At 44.9% G+C, this 22,190-nt stretch overlaps 5 protein-coding genes across 5 annotated transcripts; 2 read left to right on the plus strand and 3 right to left on the minus strand.

Moving 5' to 3' along the window:
- Nucleotides 1-347: 347 nt before the first annotated feature.
- On the plus strand, nucleotides 348-5,135 carry CCR75_009300 (uncharacterized protein; the record flags this gene model as incomplete). The annotated part of the gene is given in 4 exon segments (XM_067967341.1): nucleotides 348-1,393; nucleotides 2,123-2,541; nucleotides 2,561-2,576; nucleotides 2,877-5,135. 4 exon segments carry the CDS (start codon nucleotides 371-373, stop codon nucleotides 5,133-5,135), a joined length of 3,717 nt encoding a protein of 1,238 aa, XP_067815689.1. The 5' UTR covers nucleotides 348-370.
- Nucleotides 5,136-11,129: 5,994 nt separating this feature from the next.
- Nucleotides 11,130-12,688, minus strand: CCR75_009299 (uncharacterized protein; the record flags this gene model as incomplete). Its single annotated transcript, XM_067967340.1, has 3 exons — nucleotides 11,130-11,410; nucleotides 11,455-11,811; nucleotides 11,854-12,688. 3 exons carry the CDS (start codon nucleotides 12,686-12,688, stop codon nucleotides 11,130-11,132), a joined length of 1,473 nt encoding a protein of 490 aa, XP_067815889.1.
- A 2,864-nt stretch (nucleotides 12,689-15,552) lies between these two features.
- CCR75_009296 (uncharacterized protein) lies at nucleotides 15,553-15,903 on the minus strand (the record flags this gene model as incomplete). Its single annotated transcript, XM_067967337.1, has 1 exon — nucleotides 15,553-15,903. The coding sequence occupies one exon, from the start codon at nucleotides 15,901-15,903 to the stop codon at nucleotides 15,553-15,555; it is 351 nt and encodes a 116-aa protein (XP_067815888.1).
- A 606-nt stretch (nucleotides 15,904-16,509) lies between these two features.
- On the minus strand, nucleotides 16,510-16,875 carry CCR75_009298 (uncharacterized protein; the record flags this gene model as incomplete). The annotated part of the gene is made up of 1 exon (XM_067967339.1): nucleotides 16,510-16,875. The coding sequence occupies one exon, from the start codon at nucleotides 16,873-16,875 to the stop codon at nucleotides 16,510-16,512; it is 366 nt and encodes a 121-aa protein (XP_067815559.1).
- A 917-nt stretch (nucleotides 16,876-17,792) lies between these two features.
- On the plus strand, nucleotides 17,793-18,857 carry CCR75_009297 (uncharacterized protein; the record flags this gene model as incomplete). The annotated part of the gene is made up of 1 exon (XM_067967338.1): nucleotides 17,793-18,857. The coding sequence occupies one exon, from the start codon at nucleotides 17,793-17,795 to the stop codon at nucleotides 18,855-18,857; it is 1,065 nt and encodes a 354-aa protein (XP_067815887.1).
- Nucleotides 18,858-22,190: the final 3,333 nt, after the last annotated feature.

The following is a 22,190-nucleotide window of genomic DNA, read 5'->3' on the forward strand; positions in this document are numbered from 1 at the left end:
ATGAGCGAATTTAAGTAGCAGATTATTGAGAAGAGCGAATATCAATAGGCTTGGTTGGATACATTTTTTCTTTAGGATTGAATACGATATTAGCCTGTCTTAAAAGCATCGTCTTACATTATCCTTCAGGTACACGTCGCGTTCGTTGTTTGGGACCCTTCTTATTATACTTTATTACGGCTCACGACTATTAACTAACAAGAACATTCTATTCAATAAACTTGGTGTCGCGAAATCCCGTTACTACACTACAAGCAATAGAAATTAACATGCGAGATTTGGTCTGATCATTTAATCTCAACGGTAAAGAATTTTTCAGAGGAATCATATTAACTTAAACGATGAAGCCAAAGATACCAACGGGTTGTTGATGCAAGCTCGCTTCTGGGAAGAACAGCACAAAGTCATTGATCAGCTTCGGGAGGGTGGTCTGGAAAAGTACATTGAGCTGCCAACAATCGCCGTCATGGGTGACAGATCTAGCGAAAAATCGTCGTTGCTTTTAGCCCTGTCAGGCATCTCATTTCCTTCAAACGACCAGCTTACAACGAGATGTCCGACGCAACTCATTTTGACTCGTGGTGATGTATTCCATGGCACCGTGCGACTTGTTCGATTCCAAACAGGGTCGGATCGTGAGCAGATGGTAGCAACAGAAGATCTGAAACAATTGGAAGACGTTCCGAATGCGATCTCGAAACTCACCAAAAAAATCGTCAATGATGGACTGATAATCAGCGACGATCAAATTGTCATTGAGGTGTGCGGACCCGAAATACCTGAACTCACACTTATAGATTTACCAGGATTAGTGCGTACAGCGAAAAATTTAAAAGATTTAAGTATGATTCGAAGAGTTCGAAAAATGGTTGATCGATTCATGAAAAAAGAGCAGATAGTTTTAATTGCTATGGTTCCAGCGAACAAGGATATGCACAATTCAGAGATTCTAAAAACAGTGCAAGCAGCAGATCCCGACGGGACGCGCACGATTGCAGTCGTCACAAAGCTGGATCTAGTTAATGCAGGAGAAGAGAAGACAGTACTCGAATTCTTGTTGAACAAGAATAAACAAATGCATTTGGGTTACCATGCCGTGAAGTGCCGGAATCAACGGGATTTGACGACAGGAATAAGTATCGAAATAGGGCTGGCAAACGAAAGGACATTCTTTAGTCAGCACGAATACTGGAGCCAACTGCCATCGCATCTATGGGGAATTCCAATTTTAACGAAGCGAATAATTTCGATCCTGCAAGATAATACACGTAAAACTTTTCAAAATGCGATTGCAAAAATGACCTGCCGTCTGATTGAGACAAAAGAAACGTTGTCAAGACTTGGATCGCCACTCCACACGCCTGGTGCTCAACGTCAACAATTTTGCGAATGGGTGAAACAGTACCTTCAACTGACGGAAGCTGCTAAAAACGGACAGTATGAGCTTTTTACTTCGATTCATGGTTTGATAGATACCGACAAAATGGCGAAATTGCGCTTACGGGCTCTTTTACGACAAGAAGATTTGAACTTTCGATCGGAAATTGAAACAACAACGACGGAAGATGTGCTTAAGTTCATTGATTTTTCATCAAATGCACCTGTATATGATTCGAAAGAGCCTATCAAAGCCCAAATCGATGTGGAAAAGGGAGATCGCTCCGTTGTGTATCGTGAAGGTCCGAAAACGGGGAATTGCACAATTAAAAATACTGAGTTCTGCACAGAATTGCCGAGTTATTGTGTCCGCCCACAGTGGGAAAATGCGTCAAGTGTGACAAACCCCAATATGAAGCAATTTATTCGGGCAAATCGAGGTGACGAACTTGCCTTTTTCCCCTCCTATCGCGTCTTTTGCAGCTGTGTCCAGGAGAGTGTCAAGAAGTGGGAAGGACCTGCATTTAAACTTCTTGACCAATACTCAATGAAAACGAAGCGTGCTTTACATTGCTTAATTTCGGTGGTTCTAGCAGGAACTGAAAACGTCCAGATTGAGCATTTTTTCAAACAAGCAACGGATCGAGTGCTCAAGGCCTTAAAAATCTGTGCAAAGCGAGAACTTCACGTGCTCTTGCAGGACGAAGCTCGACCGTATACACAAAATGAGCAACTGTATCTCAAGCTAAATCAACGACGCCAACGTGCTTTGTATGAACGTCTTACGACTGCTCTTCCACGTGGAAATCGATATGGAATGGTATGTTTAGGCGACGTTACGAAAGCGCTTGGCGAGGTCTCGACGGAAATGTTTACACATTTAAGTGAGGATCTAGAGGCGCTGGAGATAGAGAATGCGCTGCGTGCTTATCTAGAATTGGCTTCGCGTCGGTTTATTGATGTGGTGCCAATGAAGTTAACACATGTGCTGTTAGATTCGTATATGACGGAAATGGAGAGTGCCCTTCTAGGTGCTGCCACGGATGAAAAAGTGGCTGAACTGCTACGCGAAAGCGCGAACAAGGCGGCTCATCGTCAAGAACTTTTGGATCAAGTGGCAATGTTCCAGAAAGGAACGCAGATTATTGAGATGACCGAATTTAAGTAGCAGATTATTGAGAAGAGCGAATATCAATAGGGTTGATTTGATACATTTTTTCCTTAGGATTGAATACGATATTTGCCAATCATAAAAGCATCGTCATACATTATCGATCAGGTACACGTCGCGTTCGTTGTTTGGGACCCTTCTTATTATACTTTATTACGGTTCACGACTATTAACTAACAAGAACATTCTATTCAATAAATTTGGTGTCGCGAAATCCCGTTACTACACTACAAGCAATAGAAATTAACATGCGAGATTTGGTCTAATCATTTAATCTCAACGGTAAAGAATCTTTTTCAAAGGAATCACATTAACTTAAACGATGAAGCCCAAAGATACCAACGGGTTGTTAATGCAAGCTCGCTTCTGGGAAGAACAGCACAAAGTCATTGATCAGCTTCGGGAGGTTGGTCTGGACAATTACATTGAGCTGCCAACAATCGCCGTCATGGGTGACAGATCTAGCGGAAAATCGTCGTTGCTCTCAGCCCTGTCAGGCATCTCATTTCCTTCAAACGACCAGCTTACAACGAGATGTCCGACGCAACTCATTTTGACTCGTGGTGATGTATTCCATGGCACCGTGCGGCTTGTTCGATTCCAAACAGGGTCGGATCGTGAGCAGATTGAAGCAACAGAAGATCTGAAACACCTGAAAGACGTTGAGCAGATTGAAGCAACAGAAGATCTGAAACACCTGAAAGACGTTCCGAATGCGATCTCGAAACTCACCAAAAAAATCATCAATGATGGACTGATAATCAGCAACGATCAAATTGTCATTGAGGTGTGCGGACCCGAAATACCTGAACTCACACTAGTAGATTTACCAGGATTAGTGCGTACAGCGAAAAAATTAAAAGATAAAAGTATGATTCCAAGAGTTCAAAAAATGGTTGATCGATACATGAAAAAAGAGCAGATAGTTGTAATTGCTGTGGTTCCAGCGAACAAGGATATGCACAATTCAGAGATTCTAAAAACAGTGCAAGCAGCAGATCCCGACGGGACGCGCACGATTGCAGTCGTCACAAAGCTGGATCTAGTTAATGCAGGAGCAGAGAAGACAGTACTCGAATTCTTGTTGAACAAGAATAAACAAATGCATTTGGGGTACCATGCCGTGAAGTGCCGGAATCAACGGGATTTGACGACAGGAATGAGTATTGAAATTGGGCTGGCAAACGAAAGGACATTCTTTAGTCAGCACGAATACTGGAGCCAACTGCCATCGCATCTATGGGGAATTCCAACTTTAACGAAGCGACTAATTTCGATCCTGCAAGATAATACACGTAAAACTTTTCAAAATGCGATTGCAAAAATGACCTCCCGTCTGATTGAGACAAAAGAAAAGTTGTCAAGACTTGGACCGCCACTCGACACGCCTGGTGCTCAACGTCAACAATTTTGCGAATGGGTGAAACAGTACCTTCAACTGACGGAAGCTGCTAAAAACGGACATTATGAGCTTTTTACTTCGATTCATGGTTTGATAGATACCGACATAATGGCAAAATTACGCTTACGGGCTCTTTTACGACAAGAAGATTTGAACTTTCGATCGGAAATTGAAACAACAACGACGGAAGATGTGCTTAAGTTCATTGATTTTTCATCAAGTGCACCTTTATATGATTCGGAAGAGTTAAAGAAAGCTCGAAACGATGTAAAAAGAGGAGATCGCATCGTTGTGCAGCGTGGAGATCAGATCCCAATGCTGTGCACATACCAAGGGAAAATCAAGAATAGCGTGCTCTGCAAAGAATTTCCGCTTAGGGTATTTAGTCCGTCACAGTGGAAATATCCGTCAAGTACAACAAATGCCAATTTGAAGCAGTTTATTCGGGCAAATCGAGGTGACGAACTAGCCGTTTTCCCCTCCTATCGCGTCTTTTGCAGCTGTGTCAAGGAGAGTATTAAGAATTGGGATCGGCCTGCATTGAAACTTCTTGACCAGTACTTAATGAAAACAAAGCGTGTTTCATATATTTTGATTTCCGCGGTTCTAGCAGGTACTGAAAACGTCCAGATTGAGCATTTATTCAAGCAAACAACGGATCGAGTGCTTAAGACCCTTGAAAACAGTGCAAAGCAAGAACTTCACGTGCTCTTGCAGCAGGAAGCTCGACCGTATACACAAAATGAGATACTGTATTACGAGCTAGACCAACTTCGTCAACGTGCTTTGTATGAGCGTCTTTCGGCTGCTTTTCCACGTGGAAATCAATCTGGAATGGTATGTTTAGCCGACGTCATGTTAGCGCTTGGCGAGGTCTTGACGAAAATATTTACGTATACAAGAGAGGACCGACAAGCGCTGCAGACTGAGAATGCGCTGCGTGCTTATCTGAAATTGGCTTCGCATCGGTTTGTTGATGTGGTGCCAATGAAGCTAGATAATTTGCTCTTAAAATCGTTTTTGACGGAAATGGAGACTGCCCTTATAGGTGCCGTCACAGTTGAAAACGTAGCTGAACTTTTCCGCGAGAGCGCGGAGAAGGCGGCTCATCGTCAAGAATTTCTGGATCAAGTGGCAATGTACGAGAAAGGAACGCAAATTATTGAGATGAGCGAATACTATTAGCAGATTATTGAGAAGAGTGAATATCATGGATACATTTCCGTTAAGGATCAAATACAATCCAATAATCTTAATCCGTCGTCTAACATTATCCATCTGTCACACCTTTTTAGTGGAGCTTCCTCGCTTGTAACGGGCTAAAGGTGCCCATTGTTTCACAATCCCGTTAAGTGCGCTTTGTGCAAAAGGGGAGTACTTATTTGATGTAACGGGCTAAAGTTGCCCCTATGTTACACAGTCTCCGTTAAGTACACTTGGTGTACTTAAGGGGATGGTCAATTACTAAATATATGCAATTAGACCCAACACTCGGGTGTGGTGCACATTTGTGACCAACCCTTGTGGATGTGATGCACATGGGTGCATTCACATTAGGAGGGATGACGCCCAGCGTCATCCGTTACGCGAGGTATCTATAAAGATACGCTCGCAATACATATTAAATGATATCTATAGAGATGACATTTTTGATTGGTAAAAATAGGTATTTTTATTTTTAATGCGATTAAATACAAATCAATCTGAAAACTACTTTCTACTTAGTAAGTGCGCACGAGGAGCCGGATTACCGCTCTCGTGACGACACTTAAACTAAGGCACTTAGTTCGTTGGGTGAGGTCGCTTAAGCGCCCACCAACATCCTCACTGCACGTGAGAGAAGACGGTCAAACCGCTTTCTCGCTGTGCTAGGGTGTGTGCCTAAGTAGAGCGTGGCCGCATTACGACGTTCCCACCTACATTTGGTAGCACTTGTAATCGTTCCCACGACCCGCATCCCTGCGTGTGTACGTGAGGATGAGCCTCAATATTGATTGGGCTCATTTCTTCCACCTTTCCAAACTTCATAGGGAGGTGGCAGGGCTTATGGCGCAGAGACTTGGTGAACAAGCCCTGACAAGTCTCATGGGCAATTCTCCTGAGCAACATGTTGCTCAGTTGGAGTAGTTTGACGCATTCGTGCTCGGACAGCGGAGAGCCGCGTCCGAGGCACAGAGCCATGCTGCGGCGGAGTGCGTCACTCAGACTCAGGATGAGCTAAGGCGTGAGCAGGCTCGGAGCGAGGCTCTCAACAGGACTGTTGAAATACTCTCCACCGGGCCTATTCGGATGGACTGCCCAAGTTCGATGGAACTGCAGCGCCCACGATTGTTCACTGGCTTTTAGCCGTGGAGCGATGCGGTTTCGCGCAGCTCATCGAGGACGACAGCCAGATGGTGTCGTACGCCATGTCGCATCTGCGCGGTAATTCCTTAGAGTGGGCTTACTCGGCGATTATGGCGGACAGAAAGGCGTTCCCTGCATGAGCGATGTTTAAGAAAAAAAATTGCGCCAGCCGCCGAACAACGAAGTGTTGCTTCAGGCGCGCTTCTTTGGAGTGCGACAGGCGAAGCGATCTCTACAAGAGTATGGGCAAGAGATGCGCTCGCTGTCGGCGTCCATTACCGTAGGTCCGATTCCGGAGCACATTAAGGAGCCCACGCATATGAACGGACTACGGCATGGCCATTGCGACAGGTCCTTTTCAGAAAGGTACCGTCAACGATATAAGAGGCAATTCAAATTGCATTAGTTGAGGAGCAATCCTACAACATTGCCTCGGCGACAGCTTGGTATTAAGCCGTCGGCCGAGAAGTCAGATGCCACTCCCATGAAGTTGGACAATCCAGACGTTGTCTGCTTTAAATGCGGCAAGCGCGGCCATATGATGGCTAGCTGCTATGCCAGGGTCCTTGCTGGAGCAAAGATGCCCAGAAAGAGGACTCCCTTTCCAAAGGGCGATGGCAAGAACCAGCGAGCGTGACGCATGAGTTCTGCATCGACCACTGAGGGATCGGGAATTGCAGGTGCGCAGTAGGGGCGGGATGCCCTACTGACGGTGACTCTGAAGCTACCCCTAAGTTCAGAGTTGTCGTTCACATGGGTAGCATAGTCCCTGAGGTCTCGAAATTTTTTTTTTTCGGACCTCAACCCTGCTGGTCTATAGCGCTCATGTAAGAGGCTATGACCAGGTGATGACCCTCCTAGTGGATTCGGGTGCATCACAAAATTTTGTGAAACTCGCGGCTCTAAGAAAGAGACCGGCGATGTTTGAGTCGCTTTGCCAGGATGGCAAGCGAGAAGAGGCGACCGTTCGTTTAGCTAACGGCGCGCTCGTTAAGTCTGAGGGAGTTCAGGTTGAAACTCGCCTTCAGCTTTAGTGACTTCTCTTGTAAAGAGAAGCTCACTGTGCTAGGAATGGAGAGTTCGTATTACCTCATCCTAGGATGCCATGGTTGGCAAACACCAACAATAGATAGACTGGCGTACACGAACAGTTGCGAGCTCTACGCAGGACACAGGAGAGGAGACGTATGCAACTGGGGTCGTGTCGAACACAGTTGTGGGTGCGCTGACGAGATGTCAAACGTCACCAATTCCTACCCAGCTCGTGGAGACTAAGGTAGTGAAAATGGCAATGACAATTAGTCATATGTCTCATAGTCCTGCACAGAGCTGAGAGCTTGTGGTAGTAGACAGCGAGCTGACAGGAAGTCATGCGTCGCATAACCGGCACAGTGCCTAGAGCCTGGTGCGGCTGTGAAGGGTGCGTTAGCCAGGAGAGCAACGGCACCCGCTTCCCAGAAAGAGGTCGTGGTGACTCGAAGAACAAATACCCGACAGATTAAAACGATCAGAGGCACGTCTAAACGTGTGACCTTTGGATCAGCTCCTAATAAAGAGGATGGGCCTTCGAACGAGGTATTCGAGGCCGCCAAAGACGAAATTGCGGAAGCATCCTCAGTTGGGGTGCTCCGGCAAGTCTTAAAATCTACCGAGAGATAATTAATCTACCGGAGATGTCGTGTGATCTGTTCCTTGCCGAATTAAATGAAGGAAGATCCACGAAATATTCACACCAGTTCCAGAAGAGAACTTGGTGGACTGTTGCTCGTCGTCCACAATGGACGAGAGCGTCCTAGAATCGGACAAAAAGAAACAGCTCGCTGGTCAAGGATGGAATGCCTTGAGAGACAGTTTGTTCTTTGAGCTTGTGTGAAAACATTGCTATGTGTTCCCAGAAGAAGTGCCGAGCAGCCTACCAGCAGATAGGGGCATCGGGCACGAGATAGACCTCGAACCTGGCACCAAGTATTGTGTGACCAGGCAATGGCCGTTGCCGAAAGAACAAGTCGATTATATCGATGAGCTCTTTGACAAGCGAGCCAAGGCGGGACATGTGCGTGAGAGCAAATCACCTCACTGCAGCCCGACCTTTTGTTTGCGTAAAGCCACAGGCGGACGGCGCGTGGTTCATGCTTACAATAAGCTGAACACGGCGACCATACCGGCTCAAACGCCAATCCCACGGAAAGATGTTTTGTTGAACTCCACGGGTAAGGAAACTACAGTTTCCGTGTTGGATTTGTAGGATGGTATCAGGTACTCATGAGAAAGTCCGATGTAGCAAAAACAGCTGTAAGCATACAAAGCGGTATGCTCTGGGAGTGGCTTGTGATAACCCAAGGGTTGAAAAACGCACCGGCGACATTCAACCGGGTGGTGGCTTACGTGATGCGTCAGCACCGTGCCTACGCGCCCCATTACTTTGACAATGTATTCGTGCATAGTACGACCGAGGACGGGCTGAGCGCAATGGAGTCGCACAAGCGTCATTTAGACGCTGTGTTGCAGACTCCGAAGGACGCCCAATTATACGTCAACTTGCAAAAGTGCGTCATAGGGGTCATTAAGATACCAGTGCTGGGCTGCATCGTAGGTACACATGGTGCACGAACAGACCCAGACAGGGTGAATCGGTAAAGGAATGGCCAATAGCACGACATGTTAAGGATTTGCGCCAATATCTACGGCTCGCTTATTACTTGCATAAATATAGCAAGAATTTTGCTGACAAACTAAACCATTATCTGACCTCCTTAATAAGGACGCAGAATGGGTTTGATTAATACAATGAGATGATGCGTTCACATCAGAGAAGCAATCTCTTGTAGAGGCACCGGTCTTGGCATTGCCAGACGCGGATAAACCCTTTAGCGTCGTCTGTGATGCAAGTAATTTTGCAATCGGCAGCGCGCTCATGCAGAAGGATGACGACGGCGTTGACCGCGTCATCTGTTATCAGTCCCGGCTTTTAAAAGCCGCTGAACTGAATTAGTCCGTGCATGACAAAGAGCTACTTTAAAAAAAGTTTGCTCTTGTCAAATTTCGTGTGCAACTATTGGGCACCGAAGCATTTGTGGTTTATACGGATCACGCATCACTGCGGACCGCAATAAACTCACCGCACCTCTCGCCTAGAATGGTAAGATGGCTTAGATTCTTTTCTGTTAATCTCAAAATTGAATACAAGCCGAATAAGTCGAATGACTTGGCTGACGCTTTATCGCGCAGACCAGACTTGGAGGTAAGACCTTAGAAAAGCGTCTGTTTAGTACTGAAGCACAATTTCAGCCGTCAATGTTGGCAGCAATAAAAGCATACCAAGTGACGAGCTCATTAGCCTCTGAAATAAAAGAGAGCTACAGTCAGGACGACCATTGTCGCATGCTGTTGGATCACTTTGGTGGACAAAAGGTAACCCTTCCGTCGCACCTGAAAGCTAAGCTAAATCGCTTAAGCTACAGCGATGGCCTGTTATGGCATCAGCTGTCACCTTGTGATCCCTTGAGAATCTATGTGCCTCATGACACAGATGTCAAGCTGATGATCCTTCACGAGCTCCATGATGCTTCATTCAATGAGCATCAAGGCCGTGAACAGACATTCTTACGAGTGTCACAGAATTTTGGTGGCCAACTATATTCCCAGTGTCAGCGCACCAAGCCTGCACCGTCCAGCAGTGCATCACTAAAGCCGCTACCAATTCCAACAAACTGTTGGAAGTCAGTAAGCCTGGACTTCATGTTTAGCATGCCGCCCAATCATAAGGGTCGGATGGGGCTCGTCGTCATTGTAGACAGACTGAGCAAAATAATGCATTTCGCACCATGTAAAACATCGATCACAGGCAAGGAGGCAGCTGCCCGAGTCCATAGTATTGGACCGGGATCCACGTTTTACGCCAGAATTTTGGCGACATGTGTTCGAGCTGCTAGGTAACAAGCTCCACATGTCGACCGCAGATTAACCCTAGACCGAGAGCCAAACAGAACGTGCCAATCGGGTCGTGGCGGATGTCTTACGCACTTTAGCAACCCCCAAAGAGTGAAGCAAGCAATTGCCCTTTGTGGAATTCGCTATAATAACAATATCCACGCCAGTACGGGTGAGACACCGTTTTATATTAACGGACTGCGCCATCCTCGGACGCCATCCTCGGACGCCAGTCTCGTTTGTACGCAGCCCGAGTCTTAGTGGGGGAGTGCCCCTCACTATGCTCGGTGCGAAAGAGGGATATAGTTTCGTCAATATGACGATGACCCGCGAGGGTATCATCTTCACGACAGAACTTGCCCTAGTAACCCTGTCAATTTTGCAGTGGTCATTAAAACTACGTCTTATGACCGACCTCTTGGCGGTATCATAGGCGAGTTTGATGCTAAAAGCGTGAACGAAGCTCAACGCTTTGTGGATGAGCGATTAGCCATCACACGAAAAGTCCGTGACACGATGGCAAGCGCACAGGACAAGCAAAAAGAATATGCGGACCGAAAGGGTCGCAAAAATAATGAACGCTTTAGAGTGGGTGAAAAAACGTACTATTAAGTACTGCTACCCTACCTTAAAATGCAATTACTGTACTACCTGGAGGTACTACGAAGTTGTTGCCGCGTTCCATTGGGCCCTTTACGGTGGTTGAAAAGGTTGGAGACCTGAATTATAGGCTCACCCTCCCCCGTATATGAAGACGCACCCCGTATTTTACGTGGGTCGTCTGAAACGGTATGTAGACCCAAATGGGGTCACATACCCCCATCTGGTTAAGGAGACCGGGTTCAAATCCTACTTTCTCCATATAAATTTTTACCCGATTTTTGGCTAAATCCTTAAATATTTTTAAAAGACACTCTCCTGGACACAGCTGCAAAAGACGCGATAGGAGGGGAAAACGGCAAGTTCGTCACCTCGATTTGCCCGAATAAATTGCTTTATATTGGCGTTTGTCACACTTGACGCATTATCCCACTCTGGCGGACACAAGAACTCAAGCGGCAATTCTTTGCAGAACTCGTTTTTATCAGCAGTATTTTTACTTGTGCAATTCCCCGTTTTCAGACCTTCACGATACACAACGGAGCGATCTCCCTTTTCCACATCGGTTTGGGCTTTGATAGGCTCTTTCGAATCATATACAGGTGCATTTGATGAAAAATCGATGAACTTAAGCACATCTCCGTCGTTGTTGTTTCAATTTCCGATTGAAAGTTCAAATCTTCTTGTTGTAAAAGAGCCCGTAAGCGTAATTTTGCCATTTTGTCGGTATCTATCAAACCATGAATCGAAGTAAAAAGCTCATACTGTCCGTTTTTAGCAGCTTTTGTCAGTTGAAGGTACTGTTTCACCCATTCGCAAAACTGTTGACGTTGAGCACTAGGCGTGTGGAGTGGCGTTCCAAGTTTTGACAACTTTTCTTTTGTCTCTATCAGACGGGAGGTCGTTTTTGCAATCGCATTTTGAAAAGTTTTACGTGTATTATCTTGCAGGATCGAAATTATTCGCTTCGTTAAAGTTGGAATTCCTCATAGATGCGATGGCAGTTGGCTCCAGTATTCGTGCTGACTAAAGAATGTCCTTTCGTTTGCCAGCCCTATTTCGATACTCATTCCTGTCGTTAAATCCCGTTGATTCCGGCACTTCACGGCATGGTACCCCAAATGCATTTGTTTATTCTTGTTCAACAAGAATTCGAGTACTGTCTTCTCTGCTCCTGCATTAACTAGATCCAGCTTTGTGACGACTGCAATCGTGCGCGTCCCGTCGGGATCTGCTGCTTGCACTGTTTTTAGAATCTCTGAATTGTGCATATCCTTGTTCGCTGGAACCACAGCAATTACAACTATCTGCTCTTTTTTCATGTATCGATCAACCATTTTTTGAACTCTTGGAGTCATACTTTTATCTTTTAAGTTTTTCGCTGTACGCACTAATCCTGGTAAATCTATAAGTGTGAGTTCAGGTATTTCGGGTCCGCACACCTCAATGACAATTTGATCGTTGCTGATTATCAGTCCATCATTGATGATTTTTTTGGTGAGTTTCGAGATCGCATTCGGAACGTCTTCCAATTGTTTCAGATCTTCTGTTGCTTCCATCTGCTCACGATACGACCCTGTTTGGAATCGAACAAGCCGCACGGTGCCATGGAATACATCACCACGTGTCAAATTGAGTTGCGTCGGACATCTCGTTGTAAGCTGGTCGTTTGAAGGAAATGAGATGCCTGACAGGGCTGAGAGCAACGACGATTTTCCGCTAGATCTGTCACCCATGACGGCGATTGTTGGCAGCTCAATGTACTTTTCCAGACCAACCTCCCGAAGCTGATCAATGACTTTGTGCTGTTCTTCCCAGAAGCGAGCTTGCATCAACAACCCGTTGGTATCTTTGGGCTTCATCGTTTAAGTTAATGTGATTCCTTTGAAAAAGATTCTTTACCGTTGAGATTAAATGATTAGACCAAATCTCGCATGTTAATTTCTATTGCTTGTAGTGTAGTAACGGGATTTCGCGACACCAAGTTTATTGAATAGAATGTTCTTGTTAGTTAATAGTCGTGAACCGTAATAAAGTATAATAAGAAGGGTCCCAAACAACGAACGCGACGTGTACCTGATGGATAATGTATGACGATGCTTTTATGATTGGCAAATATCGTATTCAATCCTAAAGAAAAAATGTATCCAATCAAGCCTATTGATATTCGCTCTTCTCAATAATCTGCTACTTAAATTCGGTCATCTCAATAATCTGCGTTCCTTTCTGGAACATTGCCACTTGATCCAAAAGTTCTTGACGATGAGCCGCCTTGTTCGCGCTTTCGCGTAGCAGTTCAGCCACTTTTTCATCCGTGGCAGCACCTAGAAGGGCACTCTCCATTTCCGTCATATACGAATCTAACAGCACATGTGTTAACTTCATTGGCACCACATCAATAAACCGACGCGAAGCCAATTCTAGATAAGCACGCAGCGCATTCTCTATCTCCAGCGCCTCTCGATCCTCATTTAAATGTGTAAACATTTCCGTCGAGACCTCGCCAAGCGCTTTCGTAACGTCGCCTAAATATACCATTCCAGATCGATTTCCACGTGGAAGAGCAGTCGTAAGACGTTCATACAAAGCATGTTGGCGTCGTTGATTTAGCTTGAGATACAGTTGCTCATTTTGTGTATACGGTCGAGCTTCGTGCTGCAAGAGCACGTGAAGTTCTCGCTTTGCACTGATTTTTAAGGCCTTGAGCACTCGATCCGTTGCTTGTTTGAAAAAATGCTCAATCTGGACGTTTCCAGTTCCTGCTAGAACCACCGAAATTAAGCAATGTAAAGCACGCTTCGTTTTCATTGAGTATTGGTCAAGAAGTTTCAATGCAGGTCCTTCCCACTTCTTGACACTCTCCTGGACACAGCTGCAAAAGACGCGATAGGAGGGGAAAATGGCAAGTTCGTCACCTCGATTTGCCCGAATAAATTGCTTCATATTGGCGTTTGTCACACTTGACGCATTTTCCCACTGTGGGCGGACACAAGAACTCGGCAATTCTGTGCAGAACTCGCTTTTATCAGCAGTTTTTTTAATTGTGCAATTCCTCGTTTTCAGACCTTCACGATACACAACGGAGCGATCTCCCTTTTCCACATCGATTTGGGCTTTGATAGGCTCTTTCGAATCATAGACAGGTGCATTTGATGAAAAATCAATGAACGTAAGCACCATATCCGTCGTTGTTGTTTCAATTTCCGATCGAAAGTTCAAATCTTCTTGTCGTAAAAGAGCCCGTAAGCGCAATTTCGCCATTTTGTCGGTATCTATCAAACCATGAATCGAAGTAAAAAGCTCATACTGTCCGTTTTTAGCAGCTTCCGTCAGTTGAAGGTACTGTTTCACCCATTCGCAAAATTGTTGACGTTGAGCACCAGGCGTGTGGAGTGGCGATCCAAGTCTTGACAACGTTTCTTTTGTCTCAATCAGACGGCAGGTCATTTTTGCAATCGCATTTTGAAAAGTTTTACGTGTATTATCTTGCAGGATCGAAATTATTCGCTTCGTTAAAATTGGAATTCCCCATAGATGCGATGGCAGTTGGCTCCAGTATTCGTGCTGACTAAAGAATGTCCTTTCGTTTGCCAGCCCTATTTCGATACTTATTCCTGTCGTCAAATCCCGTTGATTCCGGCACTTCACGGCATGGTAACCCAAATGCATTTGTTTATTCTTGTTCAACAAGAATTCGAGTACTGTCTTCTCTTCTCCTGCATTAACTAGATCCAGCTTTGTGACGACTGCAATCGTGCGCGTCCCGTCGGGATCTGCTGCTTGCACTGTTTTTAGAATCTCTGAATTGTGCATATCCTTGTTCGCTGGAACCATAGCAATTAAAACTATCTGCTCTTTTTTCATGAATCGATCAACCATTTTTCGAACTCTTCGAATCATACTTAAATCTTTTAAATTTTTCGCTGTACGCACTAATCCTGGTAAATCTATAAGTGTGAGTTCAGGTATTTCGGGTCCGCACACCTCAATGACAATTTGATCGTCGCTGATTATCAGTCCATCATTGACGATTTTTTTGGTGAGTTTCGAGATCGCATTCGGAACGTCTTCCAATTGTTTCAGATCTTCTGTTGCTACCATCTGCTCACGATCCGACCCTGTTTGGAATCGAACAAGTCGCACGGTGCCATGGAATACATCACCACGAGTCAAAATGAGTTGCGTCGGACATCTCGTTGTAAGCTGGTCGTTTGAAGGAAATGAGATGCCTGACAGGGCTAAAAGCAACGACGATTTTTCGCTAGATCTGTCACCCATGACGGCGATTGTTGGCAGCTCAATGTACTTTTCCAGACCACCCTCCCGAAGCTGATCAATGACTTTGTGCTGTTCTTCCCAGAAGCGAGCTTGCATCAACAACCCGTTGGTATCTTTGGCTTCATCGTTTAAGTTAATATGATTCCTCTGAAAAATTCTTTACCGTTGAGATTAAATGATCAGACCAAATCTCGCATGTTAATTTCTATTGCTTGTAGTGTAGTAACGGGATTTCGCGACACCAAGTTTATTGAATAGAATGTTCTTGTTAGTTAATAGTCGTGAGCCGTAATAAAGTATAATAAGAAGGGTCCCAAACAACGAACGCGACGTGTACCTGAAGGATAATGTAAGACGATGCTTTTAAGACAGGCTAATATCGTATTCAATCCTAAAGAAAAAATGTATCCAACCAAGCCTATTGATATTCGCTCTTCTCAATAATCTGCTACTTAAATTCGCTCATCTCAATAATCTGCGTTCCTTTCTCGAACATTGCCACTTGATCCAAAAGTTCTTGACGATGAGCCGCCTTGTCCGCGCTTTCGCGTAGCAGTTCAGCCACTTTTTCATCCGTGGCAGCACCTAGAAGGGCACTCTCCATTTCCGTCATATACGAATCTAACAGCACATATGTTAACTTCATTGGCACCACATCAATAAACCGACGCGAAGCCAATTCCAGATAAGCACGCAGCGCATTCTCTATCTCCAGTGCCTCTCGATCCTCATTTAAATGTGTAAACATTTCCGTCGAGACCTTGCCAAGCGCTTTCGTAACGTCGCCTAAATATACCATTCCAGATCGATTTCCACGTGGAAGAGCAGTCGTAAGACGTTCATACAAAGCATGTTGGCGTCGTTGATTTACTGTTTCACCCATTCGAAAAACTGTTGACGTTGAGCACCAGGCGTGTGGAGTGGCGATCCAAGCCTTGACAACGTTTCTTTCGTCTCGATCAGACGGGAGGTCATTTTTGCAATTCCATTTTGAAAAGTCTTACGTGTATTATCTTGCAGAATCGAAATTAATCGCTTTGTTAAAGTTGGAATTCCCCAAAGATGCGTTCCTGTCGTCAACTCTCGTTGTTTCCGACCGTTGACGGCATGGTAACCCAAAAACATTTTTTTATTCTTGATCAACAACAGTTCGAGACTTGCCTTTTCTGCATCCAATAGATCCAGCTTTGTGACGACTGCAACCCGTTGGGACATGCCCCTTGCACTGCTTGTATAATCTCTGCTTTGTGCATTGTTATTGTTGGCTGGAACATCAGCAATTATCATTGTCTGCTCTTGCTTCACATATTGATCAACCAATTGCCGAACTTGTGGCAGGATCCGTTTGTCCATTGTACCTGGTAAATCAATGAGCGTGAGATCAGACATTTCGGGTCCGCACACCTCAATGACAATTTGATGGTTGCTGATTGTCTTTCAGTTGTTTCAAATCTTCTCTTGCTTCCATTTGCTCACGATCCGACCCTGTGTGGAATCGAACAAGCTCCCCGGTACCATAAAAAACATCATCACGAGTCAAAATGAGTTGCGTCGGACATCTAGTTGCAAGGTGGCCGTTAATAGAAAACGAGATACCTGACAGGGCTGAAAGCAACGACGATTTTCCGCTAGATCTATCACCCATGACGGCGATTGTTGGCAGCTCAATGTACTGTTCTAGACCAGCATTCCGAAGCTGATCAATGACTTTGTGCTGTTCTTCCCAGTTAGGAGCTTGCATCAACAACCCGTTAATATCTTTGGGCTTCATCGTTTTGAGTTGTGGAATGTGATCCCTTTGAAAATTCTTTACCGTTGAGATTATTTCGTGAGACCAAAACTTGCATTATTGCTTGTTGTGTCAGTAATGGAATTACACTTCGGTTTTAAAAAATTACAATATGTGGCTATCTCTTGAAGGGCGTGTATACTTTTATGCTCGCATTGTTGCATTGACATAAAACGCTTTATATAATTTTTAAATTTGCGTGTTAGCGTCTGAACTTATAAAAACGTCATAAGCATAAATAGCTTTCGATGTATGTCAACTAGCAAATTCCTGATTTATGTTAAGTTATAATAAGAACTATTGATTAGAGCTCTGATTGAGTGAGACGTTCTTAAAAGTATTCAAAAATATCATCACCATTTTATTGATCATTTTTGAGTCTGTGCAAATGACGTCTGACGTTAAGTCTTCTTCCACCGTTTTAACATAGTACGATTTTTCTGCTCCTCCGTCTTGTATAGGATTAGATTCAGCTACAAGACGAGAGCTTATAAAGAGTGCATAGCAAGTAGCTCTAATTTATAAAACAACGCTTCTAAAGTCTTGTCCAGTAACTTTTTGATAATGGCTACGCGCAAGTCGCCAAATATCTTGTCTTTACATTGTAAATCCTTGTTATTCGATATAATTCCACCATATATCGCGCGTTACTGTGAAAGAGATGCTTCAACCCAACTGACATGCAACGTCCGTAATTTGTTCAACTGACGCAATTTTCACAATCCTGTATTAAGAATTCGATAAAACTGGCGACAGAAAGATCCTGATTCGAACAAGATCATTGTTCTTTCTACAGAATTCAGGGTATCATAAAAGAACGATAAAGATCGAGAGCTAAACATCCACAAAGAAAGATCGAATCATTTCATTCAGCAAATAGCTACATTCCAAGAACAGCCATGTCCAAAGCCCCAAGAACCGTACACGCGTATGCCTCGTTCGGCAAACACGAGGAGATGAAGCCTTGGGAGTACACGTCGCGCCCGCTTGGCGACGGAGACGTGGAGATTAAAATCTCGCACTGTGGTATCTGTGGCTCAGACGTCCACACGGTCGATAGTGGGTGGGGGCCGACTACGTACCCATGTGTTGTAGGTCACGAAATCGTGGGGCATGTGACAATACTTGGTCCTAACGTGAAGGACCTCAAAATTGGCGATCGCGTCGGAGTTGGCGCTCAGGTCTCTGCGTGTTTAAGCAAAGATCCTGCCGTATGCAAAGAGTGCGCTAGCGGCAGCGAAGCGTACTGTCCCCATCTAGTGTATACGTATAACGATACGTATAAGAACGATGGGGTACCCACCTATGGCGGCTATGCCGATTACGTGCGTGTCCCACACGAGTTTGCATTTAAGATTCCTGACAATATTCCGTCGGATTTGGCTGCTCCATTGCTCTGTGCTGGAGCCACGGTGTATACGCCATTGCTTGAGGCGGGAGTTCAGCCAGGCAAGCGTGTGGGTGTCGTTGGCATTGGCGGATTGGGGCACCTTGGCATTCAATTTGCCACTGCGTTGGGCGCTGATGCTGTTGTGGCCTTCTCTCGATCGGCAACGAAAGAGGCCGAGGTCCGGAAACTAGGTGCAACGGAATTTGTTGTGTACACGGACGAGAAGCAGGCAGAAGCTGCGGAGAAATCGGTGGACGTGCTGCTGATTTGTGCGAATGCCGACAACATGCCGTATATGCAGTTTCTGAGTTTCGTAGCCGTTCGCGGCTCATGCATTATGGTGGGTCTTCCAAATGACGAGATTAAGTTTTATGCGTTTGGGGTCGTGGCGAAGGGTCTGAAGTTTGTCGGCAGCAGTATTGGCAGCATTCAAAACATTAAAGACATGCTCCAACTCGCATCGGAGAAGAATGTACGCCCTGTGATCCAGAAAATGCCCATGAGTAAAGTAAATGACGGCGTCAAGCTCGTGCGCGACGGCACTGTGCGCTACCGTGTGGTGCTCGAAAATTAATTGAAGGCATTTTGTTCAGTGTCGTGACGTTTTAGGTGAAAAGTTACGATAGTTGAGATAATTCCTACAAGACAATTTCGATGTGAGCAATTAAAAATTATTCTCTCGGAAAGAATTTTACAAGTTGTTACCGATTATTCCGTTTGCCAGTTTTGCCGAGGATCGAAACTTGGAGGCGGTAAAATGTTTTGCTTATTAGCTGATGTTGATTCTCTTTTGCTCCATGTTTCTTGCTTGTAATATCGACTACTTGGCATTTCCAAGACTGAGTTCATGTGCAAGTCGCTATGCTCACATCATTCCGACGGCGAAGGATCCGACGGCGTTTTATTGAATAAAGGCCTCTCCGACGGCGACCCCATCGTGGTAATTGATTAATTTTCCGTTCGATTCGCAACATTTCTTGCATCGCCAAACGCCAGAACATCAATACCGTACAATCACTTCCAGATGCCGAATTAAAGTAAACCATGTGAGCATTTTGTACCGAAACCTTCTGGACAAACCTTTCAGAAAAAATAGTTAATATAATAATTTCTCCTTTGCTGGATTTTATGTCCACATCTTACAAGATAATGCCATTTAAAATGAAACGGGCTAAAGTTGCCCTAATGTTAAACAGTCTCCGTTAGGTACACTTGGTGTACTTAAGGGGATGGTCAATTACTAAATTAAAGAAATTAAACCCAGCACTCGGGTGTGGTTCAAAATTGTGACCAACCCTTGTGTATGTGATGCACGTGGGTGTATTCATATTAGGAGGGATAACGACTAGCGTCATCCGTTACGCGAGGTATCTAAAAAGATACGCTCGCAATACATATTAAGTGTTATCTATAGAGATGACATTTTAATTGATAAAAGTAGCTATTTATATTTAATGCGATTAAATATAAATCAGTCTGAAAGCTACTTCCAACTTGGTAAGTGCGCACGAGGAGCCGGATTACCGCTCCCGTGACGACACTTTACTAGAGTACTTAGTGCGTCGGGTGATGTTGCTAACGCGCCCACCACAACTACCTCACTGCACGGAAGAGAAGACGGTTAAACCGCTTCCTTGCTGAGCTAGGGTGTCTAAGTTGAGCGTGGCCGCATTAGGACATGCCGCCTACACTTTGTAGCACTTGAATTCCTTCCCACGACCCGCATCTCTGCGTGTGTACGTGAGGATGAGCCTTAATATCGATTGGGCTTGTTTCTCCCACCTCTCAAAACATCATCGAAAGGTGACAGGGCTTATGGCGGAACGACTTGGTGAACAAGCCCTGGCCAGGCTCCTGGGTAGTCCTCCTGAGCAACATGTTGCTCAGTTGGAGCAGTTTGAGGCATTCGTCCTCGGACAGCGGAAGGCCGCGTCCGAGGCATAGGGTCATGCTGCGGCGGAGTCCGCCACTCATACTTAGGATGAGCTGAGGCATGAGCTGGCTCGGAGCGAGGCTGTAACGGGGTGTATCGTTACATGAAATTAACACTTAAAGGCTGTTAATTAATATATTATCTAAAAGGTAGATACTATTCGGAGGATATTACTTTATATAGTAATATTCAGAATTCATATCCATAAATAGGTATAGGCCATTATATCTATTTATTCCGCAGACTAATCAGCTGTAGTAGTAATCAAAGAGAGTTACCAATAAGATAGAGATAAGAATTCATTTACATGTTAAGATTTAGGTTATAGTTAAGTTAGCATTTACAAAGATAAATTAAGAGACACTTAACTATATTTAATACAGTTTTCATATTACCCTCTTAAGTCTACTTGTCTTAAGATAAGTCTTCCTCTGCACGTATAGTGCACGTCACCTAGCGTAAGGCACCACCCACAACTGAAGCAGTGTGAGGTGAACTTGAACTGAAACAGTACAAGTCATAGTGCCCCGCTACACCTGGTAGCACTTTGTAGTCCGTCCAAGGACCACATTTCCCACATCTAACATGGACATGTTAGATGATAGTGGGAATACGCATCACGTATCCCTTGAAAGCTACTCCTTTCTAAGTTATATAGAAAGGAGTGCGGTTGAACGAATGCGTTCGACCGTAGGAAACGCTGCAATCCTGGCATTACTGTCCAACTTAGACAGAGATGCCCTCCATTCAACTATCGCCAAGTTCAAACAACATGAACTTGACGAGATGAAGAAAAAAGTAGCCTTGCTGAATCGGCAAGGCTCTCAACAGGCGGAACTGTTGAGATTACAACAGGTGCAGACCCTGTACCTGGGATGACGCAAACGCGTCGTCCCGAATCTTTAAAAATTGACATCTCTAAATATAGGGGAGTCGAAGAAGACTCCCTCTTGAGATGGTTTGTCGAGTTGGACGATGCCATAAGGGCACGTCACATCNAGACCAAATCTCGCATGTTAATTTCTATTGCTTGTAGTGTAGTAACGGGATTTCGCGACACCAAGTTTATTGAATAGAATGTTCTTGTTAGTTAATAGTCGTGAGCCGTAATAAAGTATAATAAGAAGGGTCCCAAACAACGAACGCGACGTGTACCTGAAGGATAATGTAAGACGATGCTTTTAAGACAGGCTAATATCGTATTCAATCCTAAAGAAAAAATGTATCCAACCAAGCCTATTGATATTCGCTCTTCTCAATAATCTGCTACTTAAATTCGCTCATCTCAATAATCTGCGTTCCTTTCTCGAACATTGCCACTTGATCCAAAAGTTCTTGACGATGAGCCGCCTTGTCCGCGCTTTCGCGTAGCAGTTCAGCCACTTTTTCATCCGTGGCAGCACCTAGAAGGGCACTCTCCATTTCCGTCATATACGAATCTAACAGCACATATGTTAACTTCATTGGCACCACATCAATAAACCGACGCGAAGCCAATTCCAGATAAGCACGCAGCGCATTCTCTATCTCCAGTGCCTCTCGATCCTCATTTAAATGTGTAAACATTTCCGTCGAGACCTTGCCAAGCGCTTTCGTAACGTCGCCTAAATATACCATTCCAGATCGATTTCCACGTGGAAGAGCAGTCGTAAGACGTTCATACAAAGCATGTTGGCGTCGTTGATTTATCATCGAAAGGTGACAGGGCTTATGGCGGAACGACTTGGTGAACAAGCCCTGGCCAGGCTCCTGGGTAGTCCTCCTGAGCAACATGTTGCTCAGTTGGAGCAGTTTGAGGCATTCGTCCTCGGACAGCGGAAGGCCGCGTCCGAGGCATAGGGTCATGCTGCGGCGGAGTCCGCCACTCATACTTAGGATGAGCTGAGGCATGAGCTGGCTCGGAGCGAGGCTGTAACGGGGTGTATCGTTACATGAAATTAACACTTAAAGGCTGTTAATTAATATATTATCTAA

Source organism: Bremia lactucae (genome assembly GCF_004359215.1).
Source record: "Bremia lactucae strain SF5 chromosome Unknown BlacSF5_NotPlaced_183_SHOA01000117.1_1171385bp, whole genome shotgun sequence".
NCBI classification, from domain to species: Eukaryota; Oomycota; class Peronosporomycetes; order Peronosporales; family Peronosporaceae; genus Bremia; species Bremia lactucae.